The sequence below is a fragment of the Erythranthe guttata genome, chromosome 14 (genome assembly GCF_056151865.1).
Source record: "Erythranthe guttata isolate IM_541 chromosome 14, IM_541, whole genome shotgun sequence".
Classification (NCBI taxonomy): domain Eukaryota; kingdom Viridiplantae; phylum Streptophyta; class Magnoliopsida; order Lamiales; family Phrymaceae; genus Erythranthe; species Erythranthe guttata.
Window position 1 is genome coordinate 19,655,270 of NC_142546.1, and position 22,488 is coordinate 19,677,757.

At 34.7% G+C, this 22,488-nt stretch overlaps 4 protein-coding genes across 5 annotated transcripts; 1 reads left to right on the forward strand and 3 right to left on the reverse strand.

Annotated features, from left to right (window-relative positions):
* Positions 1 to 2,856: 2,856 nt before the first annotated feature.
* Positions 2,857 to 6,069, reverse strand: LOC105954107 (uncharacterized). Its single transcript, XM_012977780.2, has 8 exons — positions 5,944 to 6,069; positions 5,397 to 5,461; positions 4,995 to 5,108; positions 4,630 to 4,908; positions 4,416 to 4,529; positions 3,714 to 3,786; positions 3,513 to 3,580; positions 2,857 to 3,105 (listed from the first exon to the last, which is right to left on the reverse strand). Exons 2-7 carry the CDS (start codon positions 5,457 to 5,459, stop codon positions 3,543 to 3,545), a joined length of 681 nt encoding a protein of 226 aa, XP_012833234.1. The 5' UTR covers positions 5,460 to 5,461; positions 5,944 to 6,069; the 3' UTR covers positions 2,857 to 3,105; positions 3,513 to 3,542.
* A 1,731-nt stretch (positions 6,070 to 7,800) lies between these two features.
* LOC105954054 (F-box/kelch-repeat protein At3g23880) lies at positions 7,801 to 8,792 on the reverse strand. The gene is made up of 3 exons (XM_088812785.1): positions 8,747 to 8,792; positions 8,226 to 8,701; positions 7,801 to 8,115 (listed from the first exon to the last, which is right to left on the reverse strand). Exons 1-3 carry the CDS (start codon positions 8,790 to 8,792, stop codon positions 7,801 to 7,803), a joined length of 837 nt encoding a protein of 278 aa, XP_088668911.1.
* A 5,596-nt stretch (positions 8,793 to 14,388) lies between these two features.
* Positions 14,389 to 18,654, reverse strand: LOC105954106 (protein TIFY 4B). Of its 2 annotated transcripts, none has more exons than XM_012977778.2 (9): positions 18,265 to 18,654; positions 18,026 to 18,177; positions 17,725 to 17,870; positions 17,346 to 17,436; positions 17,034 to 17,199; positions 16,807 to 16,872; positions 15,450 to 15,510; positions 15,112 to 15,329; positions 14,389 to 14,753 (listed from the first exon to the last, which is right to left on the reverse strand). In XM_012977778.2, the coding sequence occupies exons 1-8, from the start codon at positions 18,380 to 18,382 to the stop codon at positions 15,113 to 15,115; spliced, it is 1,017 nt and encodes a 338-aa protein (XP_012833232.1). In that variant the 5' UTR covers positions 18,383 to 18,654; the 3' UTR covers positions 14,389 to 14,753; position 15,112. The 2 variants fall into 2 exon arrangements, with proteins under 2 accessions (XP_012833232.1, XP_088669156.1); XM_088813030.1 differs by having other exon boundaries at positions 15,450 to 15,513.
* Positions 18,655 to 21,698: 3,044 nt separating this feature from the next.
* LOC105954053 (uncharacterized) lies at positions 21,699 to 22,265 on the forward strand. The gene has a single exon (XM_012977723.1). The coding sequence runs from the start codon at positions 21,699 to 21,701 to the stop codon at positions 22,263 to 22,265; it is 567 nt and encodes a 188-aa protein (XP_012833177.1).
* The last annotated feature ends 223 nt before the right edge of the window (positions 22,266 to 22,488 follow it).

Genomic DNA, 22,488 nt, shown 5'->3' on the forward strand with positions numbered 1-22,488 from the left:
GGTGAGTGGACTACGGTGGTGGTGTGAAAAAGATGAAGGAGGGTGCCGGCGATATACAGTTATGCAGAAAGACGAAAAAAGAAAAAGAAAAAAAAAAAAAAAAAAGAGGAGAGATTGAGAACGTGAGAGAGAGAGGGGGGAGTGAAAGAGTGAAATAAATTATATTACGTTGAAAACCTAATCACAATTCACATAAGAGAACTTTAGTCTTATCATGTCTGGTTAGGGGGGTCTCACTAATTAAGAATGAAACTTGGGTGTAGGCAAAAGTCTCTTATAGTCAATTGAGTTTAATTCAAAATATTTTCCATTTGAGGAGGGTATGGCATATTTCCCCTTTTATTAAATAGTATTATTTAGTTGCCGACTTCACATTTTATTGCAAGACAAAATGATGATAACAAGCTCAAATCAACTGAACCGATGAAAATTGCAGTAATACATGCAAGATTACGAAACAAATGGTTTGAAAAAGACATAATGATAATAAATCCCAATCCAGTTCCTTCAGATGATGGTAAAATTTATTGAACAACAAAGAAAAAATTTAAGTCGTGCACAAAATAATAAATCAACTTTTAGGGGGCCTAATAATTAGTTTACCAGCTTGACCCAATCATGATGGTTCAAATCCATTAATACTTAGAAAAAAAAACATTAGACCACAACTCTATTTCTACGTTCAAATAAATCACTCATAATCATTCTTACTCACACAATGTAAAAATCCTAACTTTTTTTTGAACCCTAGTCACCATCTATTTATAGACACTTACACTAGTCTATTGTCACTCGTAATATCCGCACTTATTCAATATGAAACCCTAGAACCACCACCACCATCGCTAACACTATAGCTACCGTTTCCGCTATTGCCATAACCACCCCATATAACCACGACCACCACCCCTATCACCCCCACCATACCTACCACCGCCATAATAGCCACCATGATCACCCCCACCATATACACCACCATCATAGCCGTCGCCACCCACCATAGTCTCCACCATAACCACCCCCAAACGAACTCGATCGCAAATTGTAATAGAGAGAAGACCAAAGAAGAGAAATAAATTTGAGTTGAAGAAACATGAATATATAGTTTAGTATATTTAGGCCCCGTTTGGTTGGCAAGATAAGATTAGCCAATATAAGATTAAATAATTTAATGGGACTCAATTATTTTATTGGAGTTTGAAACGTCCAACAAAAAAAACTCATTAGAAGGCAAGATAAGTCATGATTATATAATTTTGGCGGGTCGACTCGACAATTTATTGAGGATACCAAACATCAAATTAAATCCAACTATTTAGTTAATCATGACTTATCTTGGCAACCAAACGGGGCCTTAGAATATAAGAGCAACTTAAAGATAAAAAAAAATAGGGACCTGGGTCATATAATTTATTTCCAAACAAGGATTTAATTTGAACTTGTCGTTTAATTCATGTCATGTTTGATTTAGGATCTTCATAGCGTATTACCCCTTTTATTTTTAATTCTGTATTCTTGTTCAAGGTAGAAGGGATCAAAGACTTGACTTTATCAGTATTGAGTAGTACTTAATTTAATATAAGAAGCAAGAACGTGGGGACAATTAATATGAATTATCTCAACTAATATTCCCATATAATCAAGACAATTAACCCTAATTGATTTAGAGTGAATGATTGCATCTCCCCAAAAAAAACATTAATATAATCAAGACAAAGTTTGGGATCTTAAGATAACATTTCCTTTTAATTTTTTTTTATTTGATTTGGGTGAGGCAATGTCACACTCAAATAAATGGAGCTCTATTATTTTCTTTTTCACAATTATTAATAGATCTGAAATTATGGCCATGCTATTTAATTAATTAATTAATAATAATACATGATTACTTGACTTAAGAAACACATATTTCATTGAAGGAAAAAAACAAAAACGAGGAACACATCATTCATTCATTGTGTACATCAGAGGAAAAATAAAATAGAGAATTCCAACATCAAGAAAACGATATATACTGCTATTTTGTAGACCATCAAATCAACAACTTTCAGTGTTTCCCCATCAACTCTCATATACTGATAATATTTTTTTTTAAGTAAATGGTTAATTACGGTCATCCCTGAGATAATGTCTAATTACGAAAAACTTTTTGTTTGGGTAATTACAACCATTTCCTCATACCTTAACTATGAATCTTCTTACACGTCTCCTCTTATGGTGTTAAATTCAACATAATCTTCTGAAATGTTATCTATTTTGTACTCGTTTTGTGTAAAAATGCAGATTCTGGTGCACCACAAAATCTGATATTTACAAGCCAAGATACATCTTATGATCATCTTGTTTCAGAATGAGGAGCTCGGATGGGATAAAACGAGTACAAACTGAAAAATATTCCACAAAATTTAGAAGATTCCACTAAATTGTGACTAGACCAAAGATCTTGTCCTCGTCTTAATTAATTTTATTTTGTGAAGTTTTATCTATATTGCCCATCGAATCCTATCAACACGTCCTTTTCCTAGTTGTAATAAAAATAGGTGGGATTCATTCTACTCTCTTTAACCGATATGGGATGTCTCTACTGATTTAATGTACTCATCGACGGTATTAACTTCTTCACCCGTCGGACACTTCTAAATAAATCCACAAACGTAAGTATCGTTTTTACTCGTTGATGATTTATAAGGACTGCAACGACTAAAATACATCTACAAAGACTATTCGAAAATGAAACATATACTGCATTTAAAGGGGCTTCTTAATCTAGAAAATTCGATCAATTTTAGGACCACTCTCAATAATTCAGTACCACAAGGGTCACATAATGCAGCAAGTATGATTGCACGGCACCGCCAAAGCATAATAAATTATATTGACACAAACATGTATCAACTCGAATAAATGTCGGAACGATCATAAAAACAACTGAACAACATATAATCCACCTTCTTTATAAGCAATAATCAGTTCATCGCAATAAAAATACACGGATAAAAGCTTTTGCTGCATTTAGTCGTGAAAACTCACATCGTTGGAGAAATAATTGAAGTACTAATAATGCTATATGCACAGCTTCTCCTTCAACCAATGTTTTCGGCGTCTCTGCGCGCAAAAGTAGTACATGTATTAATAGCATTAACAAATTCAAGAAAAGAAAAGGTGTTCAATATCATAATAGAGATGTTCTACTACGTGCATGCAGTGTTATTGGTTATTTTAACTCGTCATTTAATTTTTCTCAAAAGAAAAAAGAAAGAAAGAAAAGCTCGTCATTTTATCATGCAATATCAAAAGAGGCATCACATTAGCCAGATTGCTCTTAAACATTAGCCAAAGGTTGCAACCGATAAAATAGCAGGAATCGCATAAACCGAAGTAATTAAAAATATTGAGGGGAGACATATTATAAAGATATAAACAACAATATGAAAAGCACGATTTCAATCCGAATCATGAGAACAAACTACAAAGCCATAATCACTAACATACTAGATTAATATCAGTCTCACCTTTCGTGTCGAACATATGGTTGACAGAGATCACCCGATCATTGTGCGCTTTCTTCCTCTTTGTCGCACTAAAATTGGTCATCAAATAAAACAAACATACACGAGACCAAAATTAGTATAATGCAAAAACCATCCTTGTTGATGGTTTAGACCAAAAATACTTGATCACATGAAATCGAAAAATATGAATAGAAGGCGAACCTTGTGCTAGTTTGTTCAAGGTCGAAGACCACTGCTTTGAGGATTTCCTATATGCAGCAAGGATTTTGTCCATCTATCCAAACATGATAATAGAAAAATATTAAGAGTGCTTCCAGAATACCTCATTTTGATTGGGAAAAAAAGGGAAAGCCACAAAACAAACATCATTCTAAATAAGGTCAAATTACGAAAAAAATCTCTTCTGTTTGGGTAATTACAACCACCCATCAACTATGAATCTTCTTACACGTCCACCCTCATGGTGTCAAATTCAACAATCTTTTACATTCCGTGGAATGTTCTATAGATTGTGCTCGTTTTGTGCCGAAATGCAGATTATGATGCACCACAATCTGATATTTACAAGCCAAGAGACACATCCTATGATCATCTTGTTTCAAAATGTGGAGCTCGAATGGGATCAAACGGGTACAAACTGGAGAATATTCCACATAATCTTGACGATTCCACTAAATTTGACACCACAAGGGTGGACGTGTAAGAAGATTCATAGTTGAAGGGGTGATTGTAATTACCCAAACATGAGGGGTTTTTTCATAATTACCCTTCTAAATAATGCTAAAATAACAAAATATACTAAACATCTATTAAAAAAAGTTGAGTCGTAAAAAGTTGGTATAGATCATTCCGAATCTTTTCAAAAACCAAGTGAAAATTTGACCACACAATATAACTGCTCACCACATTGCCGCATGAAGAATGCATAGATAGCAAAGCTCGTTCAAGAACATACAAATCAACAGCTTTGTCTTCTGGAAGGGTTGATGTGAAGCTTAGACCAAAATCAATGAGTACCTTTCAAACAATTTAAATGATTATTAAATAATGGTTTACTCACGAAAAAAAAAAAAAAGAAGCATTATCGCAAAGTTAACCCAAAATATGCTAAACCTACCAGCTTATTGGTATCATGACGGATCAACATGTTCGATGTTGTCAAATCGCCATGGATAAGTCCACCGTCGTGTATTTTGCCAATGGCGTTACCAATTTGTGTAGCAATATCATCCAACTGTTCTTCAACGATACCTTTCAACCCAAAGCCGAGTAATACGTCCTTCACAGCGGGGCCCACCACAAACTCGAATGTTAACGTGTGCATCAAAGGATCAACAGCGTACAGCACGGGGGTCAAAACCCCTAGCTTTCTAGCCTTTGTCATGCACCTCGCTTCCTGCCTCCGATATCACTTAAAAAGTCAAGCTAACAGCAAGAGAATTTCAAAGCCAATTACGAACTGTGTTATATAACGAAACTAACCGCATTGAGACGTTTGACAGTGAGCTTTGTGTCCAGAGATGGATGCCGGTATTTTTTCGAGAAACGTTCCTTAACAACTGACCTTTTGCCGACAAAAGTTGACTCAAACACTCTCTGGTGACGAGAAAAATACATAATTACCGACAAAACAGGTCAATCAGCTTATGCAAGTAGTAAGAAGATAACTTTCAAACTGGTGAATTACCGACAAAACGAGAAATTTTATATCATCCAAAATCGAAAGAATTACATCCATCCACCAAAGTGGCGAACCGAGTTAATTTGCCTAATAGACTTTTAACAGGATACAAAATAATTAAGTTCACATGGAAGGGCGAAAATAAATAAGGCGATGGTTTACGACAATATAAAAAGTTCTCGAAGGACAAAATTTCAACTTACGGCCTCAGCTCCTTGCTTAATTAAAACAACAGAACCCTCTTCTCCATCTAACTTCATCTCCATATCTAAAAATCAAACAAAATTTAATTAATCAACTAATAAAAAATTAAAACACCATCAGGCGAATACGCACAAAATAATAGCCGACGGATTAATTAACCAATCTATCATTATTAACAACAAGCCCTTGTACTTTATGACGTCACCATTTCTGTTTATCTTTCCCAATTAATCATATCTTCTTGATAATTTGGTTTCACTAAATATGTCTACGATTTATATACTTAAATGTAAACCCTAGAAATGAAAACAGGCATAATGCATCTACAGCCAAATTGATTCAATTCAAGACTCCGGGTCGACTCAGCAAACTCAGCAGTTACCATGAAATAAAAAATCTATTACCATTATATTTTCTCCAACACTGCCAATTTTCAACAGCGTCACAAAGTAATAGCATAAACTACGACAAGAAAAAATGAATTGTGTATAATTTGAACTACCAAGTAGAATTAAAGTACTATGAAGATGTAATATGAAATCGAACCTGCGGCGGCAGTTGACCGGCGATGGCGGCGTTAGCAGTTGTAGAGTCTGAAGTTCTCGTTGGGGGAAGAGGAGGGTTTAAGAATTACGTGGGTTGGGCATTTTCTTGTGTAATTTTTCATTTCCGGACCGGCTGGTTCAACCGGTGACTGGTCGAGTTACGATGCGACTATAAAACTCGGAAAACTCAAAAACCGGGTGGAATGATTACGGACTGGGAAAGTTACAGTTGAACCGGATAGAACCGGTGAAAGGAAGGAGAGAGGGTGGAATACTGCATTGTTTATTGATTTTAGTTAATTTTTATTAATGCTTTTACTTTTGGGTAAATTCCACTTTCCCTCTTCTACTTTGGCTTAATATCACTTTACCCCTTATACTTTGGCTCGATATCACTTTATCCCCTGTACTTTGGCTCGATATCACTTTATGGGGAATAAACTATTAATGCATGCACTAAAAATATGGTGTTTCGTTTGAGTGACAATACTGTTTTATGTGGGTTTTCTGGGTAAATGTCTGCATAAATAAAAAGGGTATTGAGAATTGATTAGAGAATTGATTAAAGAATTGGGAGATGAGAATTGAGGAGAGGAGACGAGGGAATTTGGGAGGGCATAATAATGGTAAAAAAATTATATATTACCATTGAAAATAGTGTTCCTCCTAGGGGTGAAAGTCGGATGGATCGGATCGGAATTAGCCTTTTCGGAAAATTTCCAAAAAAAATCGGAAGTACAAAATCAATTCCAATTCCAATTCCAAAATTTTCGGAGTCTAAAAATTCATTCCAATTCCAAAAGGCCCGGAAATTTCGGAATTTCGGAAAAAATCGGAAATCACATAAGCTTTAAAATTTCAAAACTTAGCCGAAATTTTCTAAAATATTCATAATTTTTCGAAAATAAGAGCATCATCGTCGATAAAGTAAAACTAATAACTACTAAATTTCAGTTCAAAAAAATAAATAAAAATAAACACAGCATAATATCCAATAAAACTTCTAACAACAATTCATTATGTCAAAATCATAAAACAAAACTTATAGGTGTATTTTTCGGAAAATAAGTATTATATATTGTATACTATTTATAGGTGTATTTTTCGGAAAAAAATCGGAATTTTTCGGAATTAATTTCGGAATTAAATCGGATCGGAAATCGGAAATTCCAAATTTATTTTTTTATAATTCCAATTCCAATCCAAAAAAATCGGAAAATTTCGGAAATCAGAATTTCGGAAGTCGGAATGAAAAAAGTTATTCCAAAATTGGAACTTTTCGGATCGGAACCGGCGGAAATTGGAAAATCCGTTCCAACTTGCACCCCTAGTTCCTCCATCTAAATTGCCGTCAAAGATGATCGAATTTATCAACGAGTCGGGTCAAAGATTCGTGCAAAATCGGTTTTTTCACAAGCCCGTTGAAGCAGTGCTCGAAATTGTTCACGGGCATTTCAAAAATTCGACGCTATCGGCAAAAATGCGTTCTTTAAAAGTTGAATCGAGTTCGAAAACACGACCGTCGTAACGGATCATCCTCTGCCACCACCATCATTAAAAACTCAACCCAGAAAATCTAACAACCGAAAATGCAAAAAAAAAAGTCCTTAATTTCACTAATCGAATTCGAATCAACATAAGTTCTGGACGAACACAAAGGGAAAAAGAAAAAAAAACGACACCTTTTCAACTCAAAAGGAATGCCGAGACTAAACTTTCATATCGAACATCCGCTTCAAGAAAGGGACAAGCGTTCCTCATCACGATAAGCCTAAACCGATAATCTTTAGGGCTGTAAATCAAGAAACCCTGTCCATACACAACAAGGATTTCGCCCTTTGGTCCAATGCACAACGGTTTAAACTCCGGACGACCTTCCCCAGGATCGTGGATATAAGGTACGGTTACCGGCCATTTTAGTCCAAGATTCAGTCACCCCATACTCCTTCAATACCCAAACATCCACACCGATTTTCGGGTGATGATAGAACACACAAAGGCACCCACCAAACAGCCCGAACCACGGCGCCAAATCACTCTCAACATAACTCGGTTGAGCTACAGTGCCGCATACCTCACTTCCTACGTCCAACGAAACAATATCCCACCCCCGGGAATCGGATCCTTTTCTTCTACTCCAATGAATCTTTCCACTCACAACGTCCCGGTTTCGCTAAGCGTAAGACCATCCTTAAATACATCGATTATTTTCCAAGAATTAGTCCTCAAACTATAGATTTTCACATTAGTTTCATCTCTACCCACATTAAAGACTGCCAAAACCTTGTAGTCCTCGTTAGACTCGTCGAACCCAAATCCGATTATCGCCTTGGTCGTATCATCCGAATTCGAATCCACATCTGCATCCGCATGGGGCATTTCCTTGAACTTTCTAGTGGATGGGTTCCACAAGTAAATATGTTTCTTGTCAATGACTACGCAGACGAGCCCATTACAGTTGCCCCGGATACAAACTGAACCTACGCGATTCGTAATTGGAAAATCAACGTCAGAAGAATCGGCCACAAGCCCACAGAACAATGGCGGCAAAGAGCAGTGCTTCAGTCTAATACCCCCCGGCGGCGTAGAGGTTGAAACGATGACGTGACGGGTGAAGTTTGTGGTGTCCTTTCTCGAATGTTCGAGATGGGCTTTGATGAAACGCTTGCTGGAGATCAATGCGCGCCATGATTTAGATACGCACCTGAATCTCAATAGGGACTTGACGGGGAGTCTTGACAGGATTTCTTCAATGTGATCTTCGAGATATGTTTCCGCCGGCGCCGGAGTTTCGATTCAGTAACGGATAATTCTGGGTTGATGATCGGAGATAGATGGTTTTGTTTCCATTATGGGATTGAGATCCTGGTTGGGATTAGAATTCAAAATTCTTATCGTCGCCCTAGATCAAATAAAAAATTTGGCCGTCAAGTTAATTAAGTTCCATAAAAAAGAGAATTTTTTTTATATATTGGGTACAATTATAGATGAAATAATTTATAATAAAATATTAAGATTCATACAAATCTGATAATACAAAGATAAGATTGACGTTTATTCATATATTCCTCACACCATCCTTTACCGGGATACCAGCTCACCAATCATGATTTCGCTCTCCCCATGCAGACTATTGTTCTTATTCAAGTAGACTTCTTTTTATATAGAGACTTTGACATAAAAGATGGATCTCTAAGGCTACCTCCAATTGAGTAAGCAAATCGGGTCTCTAAATTTTATTTTGGAGACTCATATGGAAATCCGGTAGAATTTTAGAGTCTCCAAAAAGTAAATGGCACTTTACAAATAAGTTCATCAATGAGTACTTATTCATAAAGAGGTCCAAACAAAAACTATTTTACAAAAAAATAACATTCAGAGGTTTATGAATGTCTAAAATAGTCTCTCACCTCTTAATATGCTCCAATTTCATCATTTAATTTAATATAACCTCATTTTGACCCCAAATTTCACAAATTATTCAATTTTGACCCAAAATACGATTTTATAGATAATTTCATTCGTCGTCGCCGTTGACCGGCGGTTTCCGGCGTTGACTTTTTTTTTTTTTTTCTTCGTGATTTTTTTTTCTTTAACATATTTTTGCCCACGTTTAAACAACAATATTGTTGTGGTTGACAGTAATATTAACTATACTACAGTTTAACACAGTAATATTGATATATTAATCTCTAGCATAATAATATTAACACAACAAATGTCATCATTATTTTGTAATAGCGTAATTATAATATGTTGACCGTTCAACAAAGGTAAACATATTAAAAAGCCAAAAGAATTAATATTACTGTGGTTGACAGTAATACTACTGTAACAACAGTAATATTACCGTCAACCACAGTAATATTATTTTGGTTACAGTAATATTATAATACTCGATAGTAATATTATTACGTTACTCCGTCAACAGCTCAAACAAAACAAAAAGCCCAAAAAATAATAATATTGATATGGTTGACAGTAATATTATTGTGTTTACAGTTATTTTACGTTGACTTGTCAACAAATCAAACAAAATTAAATAAAAAAACCCGAAAAATAATAATATTGTTGCTGACTATAATTGTACTGTCAACGACAGTACAATTACATAAATGTACTGTCAACGACAGTATAACTACGTTAATGTACTGTCAACGACAGTATAATTACTGTTAATGACAGTACAGTTACGGTCAATGTTTAGCGGCGAGCGTAAGAAAACAAATAAAAAATTTATTAGAAAAAAAAATCACTAAAAAAAGTCAACGCCGGAAACCGGCGGTAGAAAAAACAGACCATAAAAAAAATCAAAAAGTCAACGCCGGAGATCGGCGGCAAAAAAATATTTTTTGAAAAAAAAGAAGTTTAAAAAAAAAAAAAAGTCAACATTTGATTTTTGTGGTCAAAATTGATTAAATTGGGGTTATAATTAAGAGCAACTCCAACGGGGTTATTAAATGGGTTATCAAACACATTAACCTCCATTTGACTCCCCAAATTTAAAAACTCTCTCCTCCAATGGGGTTATTAAAATAGAGTTCTATTTTGATAACTCATCCATCGGGAAGTAAAAATGCATCCCAAATAAATAATTATCAAATATTCTCCTAAAAAATAGGAACACGTGAAAAAAGAAAAACCTCAACAGAAAAATTAAATTCTCTACCCTATTCAACAAATTTCCTCTAGAAAAAAAAAATCACAAAAAAATCTCAACACAATTTTTTTTTCTCTAGAGCTTCAATAAAGTTCAAAGGAAAAAAAGAATCTCTATGTATATATAATTTTTTTTTTCTATTTTTAAAAGGTAAAAACGTGATTAATATTGATTTTGAGGATAGTTTACCAGAAAAATCGGTTTTGTATGATTATTTAAAATAGATTAAAAAATAAATAATATATAAATAATCATAAATTTGTTTGTTAATTGTTTTTTGATACTTGTGGTTGGAGTTCACTAGTTGTATAGAGATATTAAAGTATAATCCTGGTTATCAAATGAGTATTAGATAACCCCATTTGATAACAATGGGTTGGAGTTGCTCTAAGAATTAGATGTAAAAGGTTGGGGGTAATTTTATCATGTACATTAAATTTTCCTTTATTTATATAAATATTAAATGGATGAGCTTATTGGCGAAAGAGATATAGCGCCTAAACCTAGAATAATAAAGTTGGTTGTTCTGGGAATTATGCACAAAAACCCCAAAAATAAATTCCAAAGTGGAGGGCTCTATAATTTGGAGTTTCTAAACAAAGTCCCATGAAATATATATGAGTCTCCAGACAAAGTTCTATATTTAGATACAAGTTTGGAGATTTTGTAAAAATCTGAAAATTTAGAGCTCCTCTAAATTTTTTATTGGTGTTGAATTTTCTTCCACAATTTCTATATTTTGCAGTCAAATGGAGTTTGCTTACTCCATTGGAGATGCCCTAACTGAAACGAGTTTCTAAAACAATATCTAAAGATTCGTTTTGGCATTTTTCGCAGAACTCAAATTCTTTTGTTTAATACGTGGACTTCTATGTAAAGCAATGGCATCAGTTAAGTTATTTGATCTTGTTGGGAATCTACATGCATACGTAACGGAAGTTTTAAATTTTTTTTATCATGCCAATTCTCTGAACAATAAATTAATCAACAAAGGTATAATCAATTAGGCTTGATGTGTGTTTAAATTAAAGGGTAAATTATGGTCCTCGAGGTAAGGTTAAATTACGAAAATTCCCCTCATGTTTGAGTAATTACAACCACGCCCCCCAATTATGAATCTTCTTACACGTCCACTCTTGATGAGTCAAATTTAATAAAATCTTCTACATTATACGGAATGTTCTAAAGTTTTTATCCGTTTTATCCCATTCGAGCTCTACATTTTGAAGCAAGATGATCATAAGATGTGTTTTTTGGCTTGTATATATCAGATTGTAGTGCATTAGAAACTGCATTTTTGCACAAAACGAGTACAAAGTAGAGAACATTCCACGTAATCTAGAGATTATGTTGAATTTGACATCATAAGGGTGGACGTGTAAGAAGATTCATAGTTGAGGGGTAGTTGTATTTACCCAAACATGATGGGTTTTTCGTATATTGACCTTACCTCAGGGGTGGTTGTAATTTATCCTACATTAAATCGAATAGAACATAGCATGCGAATCATATAGACATGTAATCAAATAAATTTAATTCATAATTAAATGAAAGGTTTTGATTACTTACTCGTTGAACGTAAACTCGGCGGCAGAGGGGGCGGCTGAAAAGTGAGAGAGAGAGAGAGAAAACGGAGCTTCTTGTTGTGTTGTGTATTTTTCTTCTATGTCTTAAGCCTATTTATAAAATTATTTGACTTGTCGGTCAAGTCTCCTACTTGACCTAAAATTTAAATAGCCCAAGTCCATTAGGAATTTTCTAAAACTCATTCTTAGAGTCCTAATAACTCTCATATGGAAACTTAAAAAAAAAATAACAATTATATATTCGTGACGATTATAATTTCCTCGTCATTTTGAGTACCATTATGTATTTTTTAAATTTTCGAAAAATTTCTAATTTAGAAAGTTCACTTGAAACCTATAAAAATGCTTTCCTCTTATTCTTCTAATTCATAATCGACTATTACAGATTTTAGATTCAATCATAGTGAATTCCGATTTAGTTAAGATCAACCAATTAATCTTAGTTCACCATATTAAGGAATCATCTCCACAAGAAGTGTGATCCTCAATGGTTCAGGTGTAAGCTAGCCGTGAGCACACAATTCTTTGTGATTTGAATAATCATTTATTCGATTACGGACTCGTCCCAGCTGTCCCGATTAAGATTAAGACATATTTAATATATATCGCCAATCATATCGATGAATGCCCAACCAACTATGATTGACGTCTAGCAACTACATGTCATGATTCTCTAGGTACAAATGAAGTATCTGCAAGAACCTTAAATTATATTTTGCGTATAATAAGGTCTCTTTAACAAAACATATATCCCAATCGAACTAGAGACATTGGTTCACCGAGACCTCTAATATTATTCGGTAACTATGCGATCGTTCTAAAGTTATAAAGGTCATTCGTGTTTGACTTAGAAAAACTCATTTTCTCTAATCACTACACTTTCCACATCGGCCGAAGATTCCTTGGACGATATACTTGAAGAATACATAGAACATCCATGCAATTAAGCAAGCGGTCAAATCCCTAACTATACTGTATAATTTACTTTCAAACATGTAGATGTTTGATCCATGTTTTGTCAAATATTATCTTATACTGTAGATATGTGATGCATGCTATTTTTTTAATAGTTAAAATTAGGGGTGAGCAAAACCGAAAAATCAAAAACTGAAAAAAATCGAGCCGACACGAACCGAAAAAAAACCGCACGTACGGTAAAACAAAATTCTTCTAAAAAAACTATAAAATCGATTTGTGTATGAGAGAAAAAAACGGCTTTTGAGATCCTACACCGGGTGAAATACACTGGGTAGATCTTTACCATTAATATACACACAAACACACACACACCCACATTGGTGTGTGTAGATCAACGGTGAAAAATCACCCGGTGTAACCTTCACCGGGTGTAGGATAGATAAAACCGAAAAAAACCAAACCACCTACCGAACCGAACTGACAGTATAAAAAGGACATCGTTTTGATGTTGTGTATAGAATAATTGGTACTGAATTTGTGGAAATTCAGATGTGAGATGCATTCACATGAGAAAATTCGTTTCAAATATCTTTGCGAGTGATGATGGACTTACTGAATACCAAAAACTATTATGTTTTGTTTTATATTTTTAATAGTAATAAATTTCCACTAATAATGTAGTTCATGGGACCGCCTTGACCATGAATCTTAATTGGAGCATCATAATTTCAGACATTCAAAATCCAAAAAACCCATTTCAGGAAACACCCCATTTTATCATTTTAACAAGCAACTTCATTATGAATAATCCCAAGAACAAATAGTAACACCGTCAGTTGAAAATAAAAAAATATACATATATATATATAAAAGCAAGAAAAAAAAAAAGAAAAAAAAATGTTTTTAACGTCCAAATTCACAGTTAATCAAGTATCAATTTTGTGCCAAACCAATTCGTACCAACGGGCAAAAACGAAACTGAAAAGACACCGAATTGATCCCGAAACCGAAAATAAAAAACCTAAAAACCGATTACCACAGAACCGAAAAAACTCAACATGTTGGGTTTTTTAAATGTGAAAAACCGATATTATCAGTACATGTTAGGTTTTTCGCAAAAACTGAGCCGTACCGACCCGTGCAGTGCATACCCCCAGTTCCTGTCATTTACTCATATAACATTTTCTTCAATATACCATTTTCATATCATATATTTAAATTACATTTTCTTTTTTTGGAAAAAGTCAACTGTGCAACGCACGGGCAAGATACTAGTATGATCTGAAAGAATTAGAACTAACCCTTAATAAATTAAAAATCGTATAATTATACAAAGAGATACCAAGTACTTGAAAACCAGCTTCAGTTCTCAGACCGGAGATTGATAAAACGTTCATTGATTCAAACAACAAAGGACGCAAACTTACATAAAAGAAAAATGACGCTAACAGCTACTCCTCTCCACATACATATACATTGAATTTCGGACACCAAGACAGCACATCGGAAACCAGTTAAATGGCTTTGTTGTCAATTCAACAGATCATCCATAATAAATAAATAAATAACTCTATCGTCACCGGCCTCATGCAAAAACAACCAACTAAAAAAAGCTCAGTTCAACGCGTTCAGTTGATACCTGTAAACCTGAAAGATAAATTTTCACGGTTCAAAAGAAAACAAATAGAAGTATTTGTTAATATAATTCCCAGGCTATATAATCCAAAAAGTTTCAATCAATAAGGGAAGAGAATTGATCAATAACGACATCCCCTTACAAACAGATGTGATCAGCTATTGTTACGACTTATAACCCCTGCTATTCAATCAGAATTTCAAGAATATACGGACAAGATTCGTATTAAAATCAGATATCAAGAAACCAATACAAATAGTGAAAATGGCCGATTCAGAAGTCAACAAAAAATAGAAAACAGCAAAATCAGAAACTTCATCAGAAAAATGCGTTTTCATACGTTGGTTAGAAGAAACATAAAGATCTCACCTCAGTTATTCAGATCAGTAGAACCACAAAGATTCCTTAATGAATCATTGTCCACAGAGCTGCATCTTGTAGGGGTAGAAGGTGGTTTGATTGGTGGTGGTGAGCATGTGTTGCTTCTATTCAAGAAGTCATTTGGTATTTGATTATTCTTTTGATGGTTGAATTGCACGTCCAAGCTTGTGCATGAGGTTATTCCTGCCTTTCTCTTGCTCTTAAACCTTCACCTTAACAAAGATTTAATCAACTAAAACACGAAGAAGAAGAAGAAGAAGAAGAAGAAAAACTTAAAACTATTTATTGTCTGTTCTCACAGATGCTACTTAAACATTTTGAGGTACCTGTCTTTTCTCTTGTCGAGGTATCTCTGCACCGATGCTTTTCTGGTTGATGGACCCTCCACTGCTTTAGAGAGAAGAGGTTAGAATCTAAACATTTTTTTGCTGTAGTGAAATTGAACAAGTTCACATGTTTCCTTTTACATAGATACCTAATTAGATAATGAAATTTTACAAATTAACAAAAACTTCCAAGTGTACGGGAAAAAAACAAATTTTATTAATAATAATCACCAAGCCTCAATAGAAGCCCCAAATCCCCGCAGGCCTACGACGAAGTCGTTTGTCTCCAACCTCAAAATGAATTCCATATGAAGGGGCAAAAATGTTATATCATAAAGCCTGAAGGAAAATCAAAGTGGATTTCAAATTCTAGACAGAATTTACCAACTCGAGTCATTTTTGAAATATTTGGCTTCATTAAAATCCAATGCAAGATTTCTAGGATTCCCTTTATCGAGTGACCAAAAATTAAGTGGGCAAACCTTGACACCGCTTTTAGATTACTTAACCAGACATTTACATGTCTTCACATTTGATTAAGCCTCTTAAAATGTCTGAGACTTTTTCAACAATCCAGCATAAAAAAGAAATGTAAATAGTAAAAAAGAAGATATTGTTTCTAAAGCAAACTGAGTTCTTGATCATAGAATACATTATACATGTATATTTCCAATAGACCTATGATGGGTCAAATATTTTATACCACGGCAACTATAAGTCACTTTTCTGTAATCCATATAACTAACACGGCAAATATGTTAACTGTTATCCATATTTCAGTTACAAGAGGTTTATCTACTAAAAGCTTTCTTTGCAGATTATTTCTGATCCATCAAACTTAACGTACCATCCCACCATACAAAAGCGACGAATTAATATCCTATTACAGTTGCAATGCGTCGTCCTAAGTAAACATATACATTATTCCCTTCTACCCTCAGTCCCTCACCATAAACTCTGGTCTGAAAACTAAAATTACTGTAATAAAGCCCATGTTATGGCTAGGAACACATCGAATTTTGAAATAGCCGACCGGAGAGAATCTCTTGTGAAAGTGCAGTAGTTAATAGTCAGAGGATGCAACACAAAACATAATTTTCCTTTGTCTACACTATGCACTTATTTTTGGCACTTATTACGAGAACAATTTGACAAGTATACCCCCCAAAGAGGGGAGGAAATAGAATAGCATACCCGATCTCAAAGCTATTATACTACACCTTGATTTAGTTATGGAAAGTAGCAGCTTTAGCTCATGCATACAGCACAAACATTTCAATGTTAGAAATTGCTATTGCATAAGTAGTTCGAAAGGATACTGTCCTTTAGCATGGGTTATAAGATGAGGAATGCTTACCAGGGGTCCCTTCACGAAGTGAGATACATTCATCCGCAAGCGCTCGAGAGTTTTCACTCATTTTCACTACAAAATTTAAAAAAGTTCAAAAGGTAACATACACTAACCAAGTTTTCCGCACTACTCACACGAAAGAGACCCAACGGCATTCAAGCATTAATTTTGTTACGGTGAGTTAATCAAGTCCTTAACAGCTAACAAAGATAGAGATACGATAATCTTTTTACCTGTCTGTAGAGCTGGCAAGAGAGCGACGGGAGAATCTAGACCTGCTTTCACACTCACAGCTTTCGAGAGGCTGGTTAAAGGGTGAATAATGATAGTATCATCAACTGGCTGCTGTTCTTGTGGAAACTGTACCGGGCTTGCAGCAATATGCATTATTGATTGCGCCTAAGAAAACCCAATACATAAGTATAGGAATCGACACTCATTACGCAAACATATGTAAAATAGGAAATGTCGTTAATAATGATGATTATTGATTAAAGAAGCGAGTAACAAATAAGCATTAATTATTGAAGAAGATGCTTTACTACCTTGTCTTCTGGAACATCGTCATACACATTTACTTTGCCACAATAAAAAATCGTCATTTGTCCCACCGGCATACCTAATGATGCTGTTGTTCTGGAAACAACGAAAGAAAGAAAGAAAGAAAGAATCCCCTTCAGAAGTAAGAAATAAATGCACCAACTTTCATGGGCTACATAATGGTCACATAAGCTACATCGTTTCGGACAAATACTTGATTTATCGGTAGGATATTAAACAAGGGAGACGAATAAGATTTCAGTAGACATGACTCAGATGGAAGAATTAAAATGAAACTAACATGTTACTTAAATGAAATTAGAGAATGTTCGAATTTGCAGAGCGCCTCATTGAACAAAAAAAGAAAGAAAGAAAGAAGAAAACCTAGATAGAGTAGGGTCATTGTTGACAGCAAGACAACGGGCAGCGGCACCGGAAGAATCAGGTTTGTCGAGATCCTTTCCACAAAACGGCGCCGTATATTCAGCCGATACAGAAGTTTCCCCCTCAATGTGGGTTGCTTTGGTAACCTACATTTATTTAATACATTTCAACAACTCAATCAGTACTAATGTACTTAAACAGCAACACTAAATTCAAGGCACAGCAGCTCAATTAGATTTTTCCCACACCAGAAAACATCTTAATTATAAACAAAAGTAATAGATATAGACTGATTACAGACACTCTCCGGGATAACACCATTGTCGTTAGGGCGGGAAAATCGGAGCCTCTTGCGCGAACCGGAGTCGGAATCCGGCGCCACCTCAAGGAGAGTCTTCAGCATTATCACTTGCTGAATCGCCTGCGATTTGTTCCACGACGGCCGCCTCATCCCTGCACAATTAATTAATTAATTAATTAATTGAATTAAAAAAAAATGAAAGCCGGCGCACAAAATCGAACCGCGGTTCTTCCGGCTACCTTTTTCCTTGAGGTAACGGCGGCAGTCCTCGCGGGTGACCTGAGCAATGTCATCTTCGGTGAGCTGGTGAAGCGGCTTCTCGAGAGACGAATTGACGGCGGTGACTTCCGGCTGCATGGCTCCGAGCTTCCGGGGTCGATTCCGCCGGAAATCTGGTCGGCAGAAGCAAGATCGGCGGCTTCGGGAGCAGATTCGCTTGGAATTACGTGTAGTTTGTCAGTTGTAGAGTGAGAAAGTTGAAGAAGAGTGGGTGGGGAAATATGGCCGCGGCGTCGCAGAGTTTCGTGCGGGTGGTTTTTCTTTTATTGGCTGTTGATAATGCCAGAGCGAAATTGTTCGAAATGTCCTTTTTGCCCCTACACAGTCATCCGACAATTCACCGAAGCAGTGAGTGGTAATTTTAGTTGCCTTGGAATTTTAACCGCTAAACCCACCGGTCACTGTCCAAGCTCTATATCAATAATTTCGCGCGGGCCCCACAAGGTTTTCGTGGGCTTTGCTATAATTACCAAACGTACCAAGGACTAAATTTCAAATTTCGTGAGAAGTAGGAATCAACTCTAGACCTGACCACCGGTTCGGTTAGAACCGGAACCGAACCGGGTCAACGGTTTTAGAACCGAACCGGAACCGGAATCGAAAAAACCGGTTCGGTTCCGGTTCCTCATTTTTGGAATCGGGAACCGACGGTTAGAACCGCGGTTTGAACCGGTTTTTATAAAAAAAAAAAAAAAAAATAAATAATTTCCTAGCTCTCTCTCTCTCTCCCTCTCTCTCTCTCTCTCTCTATATATATATATATATATATATATATATATATATATATATATATATATATCCGTGTATATTTATCTATATATATATATCTCTCTCTGTTTATATATTTATATATATATATATATATATATATATATATATATATATGTATATGTATATGTATATATCTGTATGTAATAAATATATCTGTATATATATATGTATGTATATGTTTCTCTCTCTCTATATATATATATATTTAAGTATTAAGAAAAAAAATTACGTATTTAAAAAAAACATTAAGTTTTTAAATATACTTTCTACTTAAAAAAAAACTATTTATAAAAGTGTTTTTTTTCTAAGTTTTTTAAAGTATATATATATATATATATATATATATATATATATATATATATATATATATATATATATATATATATATATATATATATATATATATATATATGTATAAAATCAAAAAAAAATATTATTAAGAACCGGCGGTTCTACCGGTTCTAGCCGGGAACCGAACCGGAACCGGTTAGGAACCGAACCTCAAGGAACCGAAATTTTTCGGTTCGGTTCCGGTTCCTCCAAAATCGGAACCGGAACCGGCGGTTCGGAACCGGAACCGGAACCGAACCGAACCGTGGTCAGGTCTAATCAACTCCCATCGTAAAATTGTTAGGGCGGCTGATACTGCATTTCTGGGTCTACAGAACTTACATCTGTTGAAATACATTATGTGGTTTTTCACCGTAATTCTACACATAATAACACACACTCATATGTATATGTGTTTAATGAGAGTTATTTATATGTATTTACGGTTTAAAACCACATAGTGTATTTCACCAGGTGTAGGATCTCATAAATCCTATATTAACTCATTGTATTTTACCAATTGAGCTATGCTCATTAGTCATTACCGATTTTCTTTTATTATCTATATAAGTTATGGCAATTAGAGAGCTCTTCACTGGATCAATAAATTTCCTAATTCCAAACTATACCATCTAACGGCTAGCTCTTCAGACCACTCTCCCATCATGTTAGACACACACGAGACCAATCTTGTTTTTAGAAAACCCTTTAGGTATGAAATTGATTGGTCTATGGCATGCTAACTTCATTAACATTGTCTCCGAAATTTGAAATACTTCGCATCATAATAACGAATACTCTTTTATGGAAATATATTGTAAATTCAAAAGTAAATCAACCTGATGGAAAAAAAATATTTACGGCAACCTTGATACCCGCATTAGTGATAAAACTAATGAATTAACTATTGTTACTAACGAACTCTATTGTAATTATGACATGTTACTGCATCAAAAAGAATCTGACATTAGAATTGAATTACACAAACTTCTTCATATGAAAGAGATTTATTGGAAGCAAAAATCTAGGATTAATTGGCTTAAGCATGGGGATGACAACACTAAATTTTTCCATTCATATGCATCCAATAGAAGACACATAAATTTAATCCAAAGCATTAGAACTGACCAGGGTGCGTGGATTTATGACACCAACCAAATCGTTTTCCATTTTCAACTTTTTTTTATATAAAGGAATATAGGAATCAAATTCCTCAATTCCTCGCAAACTAAAATTTCTCAGTTAACCAATGAAGAAAAAACCAGTCTTGGTCCATATATCACTGATCATGATATTGTTAATGCAGATGGCCTTAACGCACATTTCGATCAAACCAACTGGTCGATTCTGAAAAGATCAATGATCCCTCTTGTCAAGAACTTCTTCCTTTTTAGTAGGGTTGTAAACGATCCGAGCCGACTTGTGAGCTTGATGAGCCGGCTCGAAAATAGAACGAACTTGGACTCCAGTTTTTCGAGCTCGAGCTTTCTGACGAGTCGAGCTCGAGCCAGTTTTTAGTTGTTCGTGAGCTCACGAGCCGGATCGCAAGCCTTGTTTATGATTTTTATTACTTTTTATAAATATTTTTTCAACAAAAAGAATATTAATAATTTTTTTTAAAATAAATTATTTATTTTCAAAAAAGTATTATTTTTTTTTTAAACATTTATTAAAATTTCCAAAAAAATAGATTTTAAATAATTTTTATTTTATTATTCAATTAATTTATTTATTTTTATTTTATATGAATTATTTTTTAAAATTTTAATTGAATATACCGTTGTGATAGAGATTTAGAGCAACTGTAGTGGAGTTATCAAACATGGTATTCAAAACTTTAACCTTCATTTCCACACTAAAATTTAGAAATTTCTAACTCCAATGGGGTTATCAAATGAGAGTTCTATTTTGATAATCACCTATTGGGATGTAAATATATTTGCCGGGAATTGACTTATAAAAATGTAAGAGCAACTCCAATGATAAACATCAAAATTGGATTATCAAATACTCATTTATAATTAAGATAATATTTTAATATCCATTAGAGTTTTTCTACTCCAACCATGGTTATCAAAATTAATAATCAATTGGAAGTTTTTTAGGGGTTTTATTTGTAATTGCCACGTGTTATTTTGTGATTGGATGTTTAGGTAGTTATTTTTTTGATAACTCAATTTCCAGGATGTATGTTTACATACAAAGAGGTAGGATATCAAAATACTTACCCATTTTGATACTCTTATTGGAGTAGAAATTTTTAATTTTGGGATATTAAAACGGTGAGTTAGCTATGGATTTTTCGGAGGTGCTGAGTTGGTGCGACAATTTATTGGCGGTGTATCGGCAACAATTACAACCTTCTCCCCCGTCAAGTCGTGTAGAACGTACGGAGGTTTGGATTCCACCGCCGCCAGACTCACATAAGGTAAATTTCGACACGGCCTTTCCGGTAGGTTCAGACTTTTATCGCATTGCTGCTGTGGCTCGTGACTCTCAAGGAATGTGCATTAAATGGGTGACAAAACGCATTAGGGGCAAACCTAGCGTGGCCGATGGTGAGGCGCACGCAGCCATGCTTGCGGCAGAATTGGCAGCACGGCACACATGGCGCTCGATCATCTTGGAAGGGGACTGCAAGACGATCATAGACGCAGCTAACGAGGGCAACTTCCACACATATTCCTTCGGCGCCTACTTGGAAGGAATCTTCAATCTGTTAACATCTGTTTCGCATTTAAAATTTCAATTTGTTCGATGTTCTTGTAACCGTCTAGCTCATTATTTAGCTTCCTTTGATTCTTCTGACTGTTGTGAGGGTGACACTTTACCTCCGCATTTAGCCGATTTGGCATATTGAGCTAATATATGGGTTGTTTCTCTAAAAAAAAAAACCCGATGGTTTATGAGTTTGATAATCCATTTGATACTTCCATTAGAGTTGGTCTAAGTCTCTAACCATTTAAATTTCCAATCACAAGTTGCCGCGTGACAATTACAAGTAAATTCAATCATAAACATTTTAATTGATAATTAATTTGATAAGCATGGTTAAAAAATGAATAAATCTCAATAAATATTAA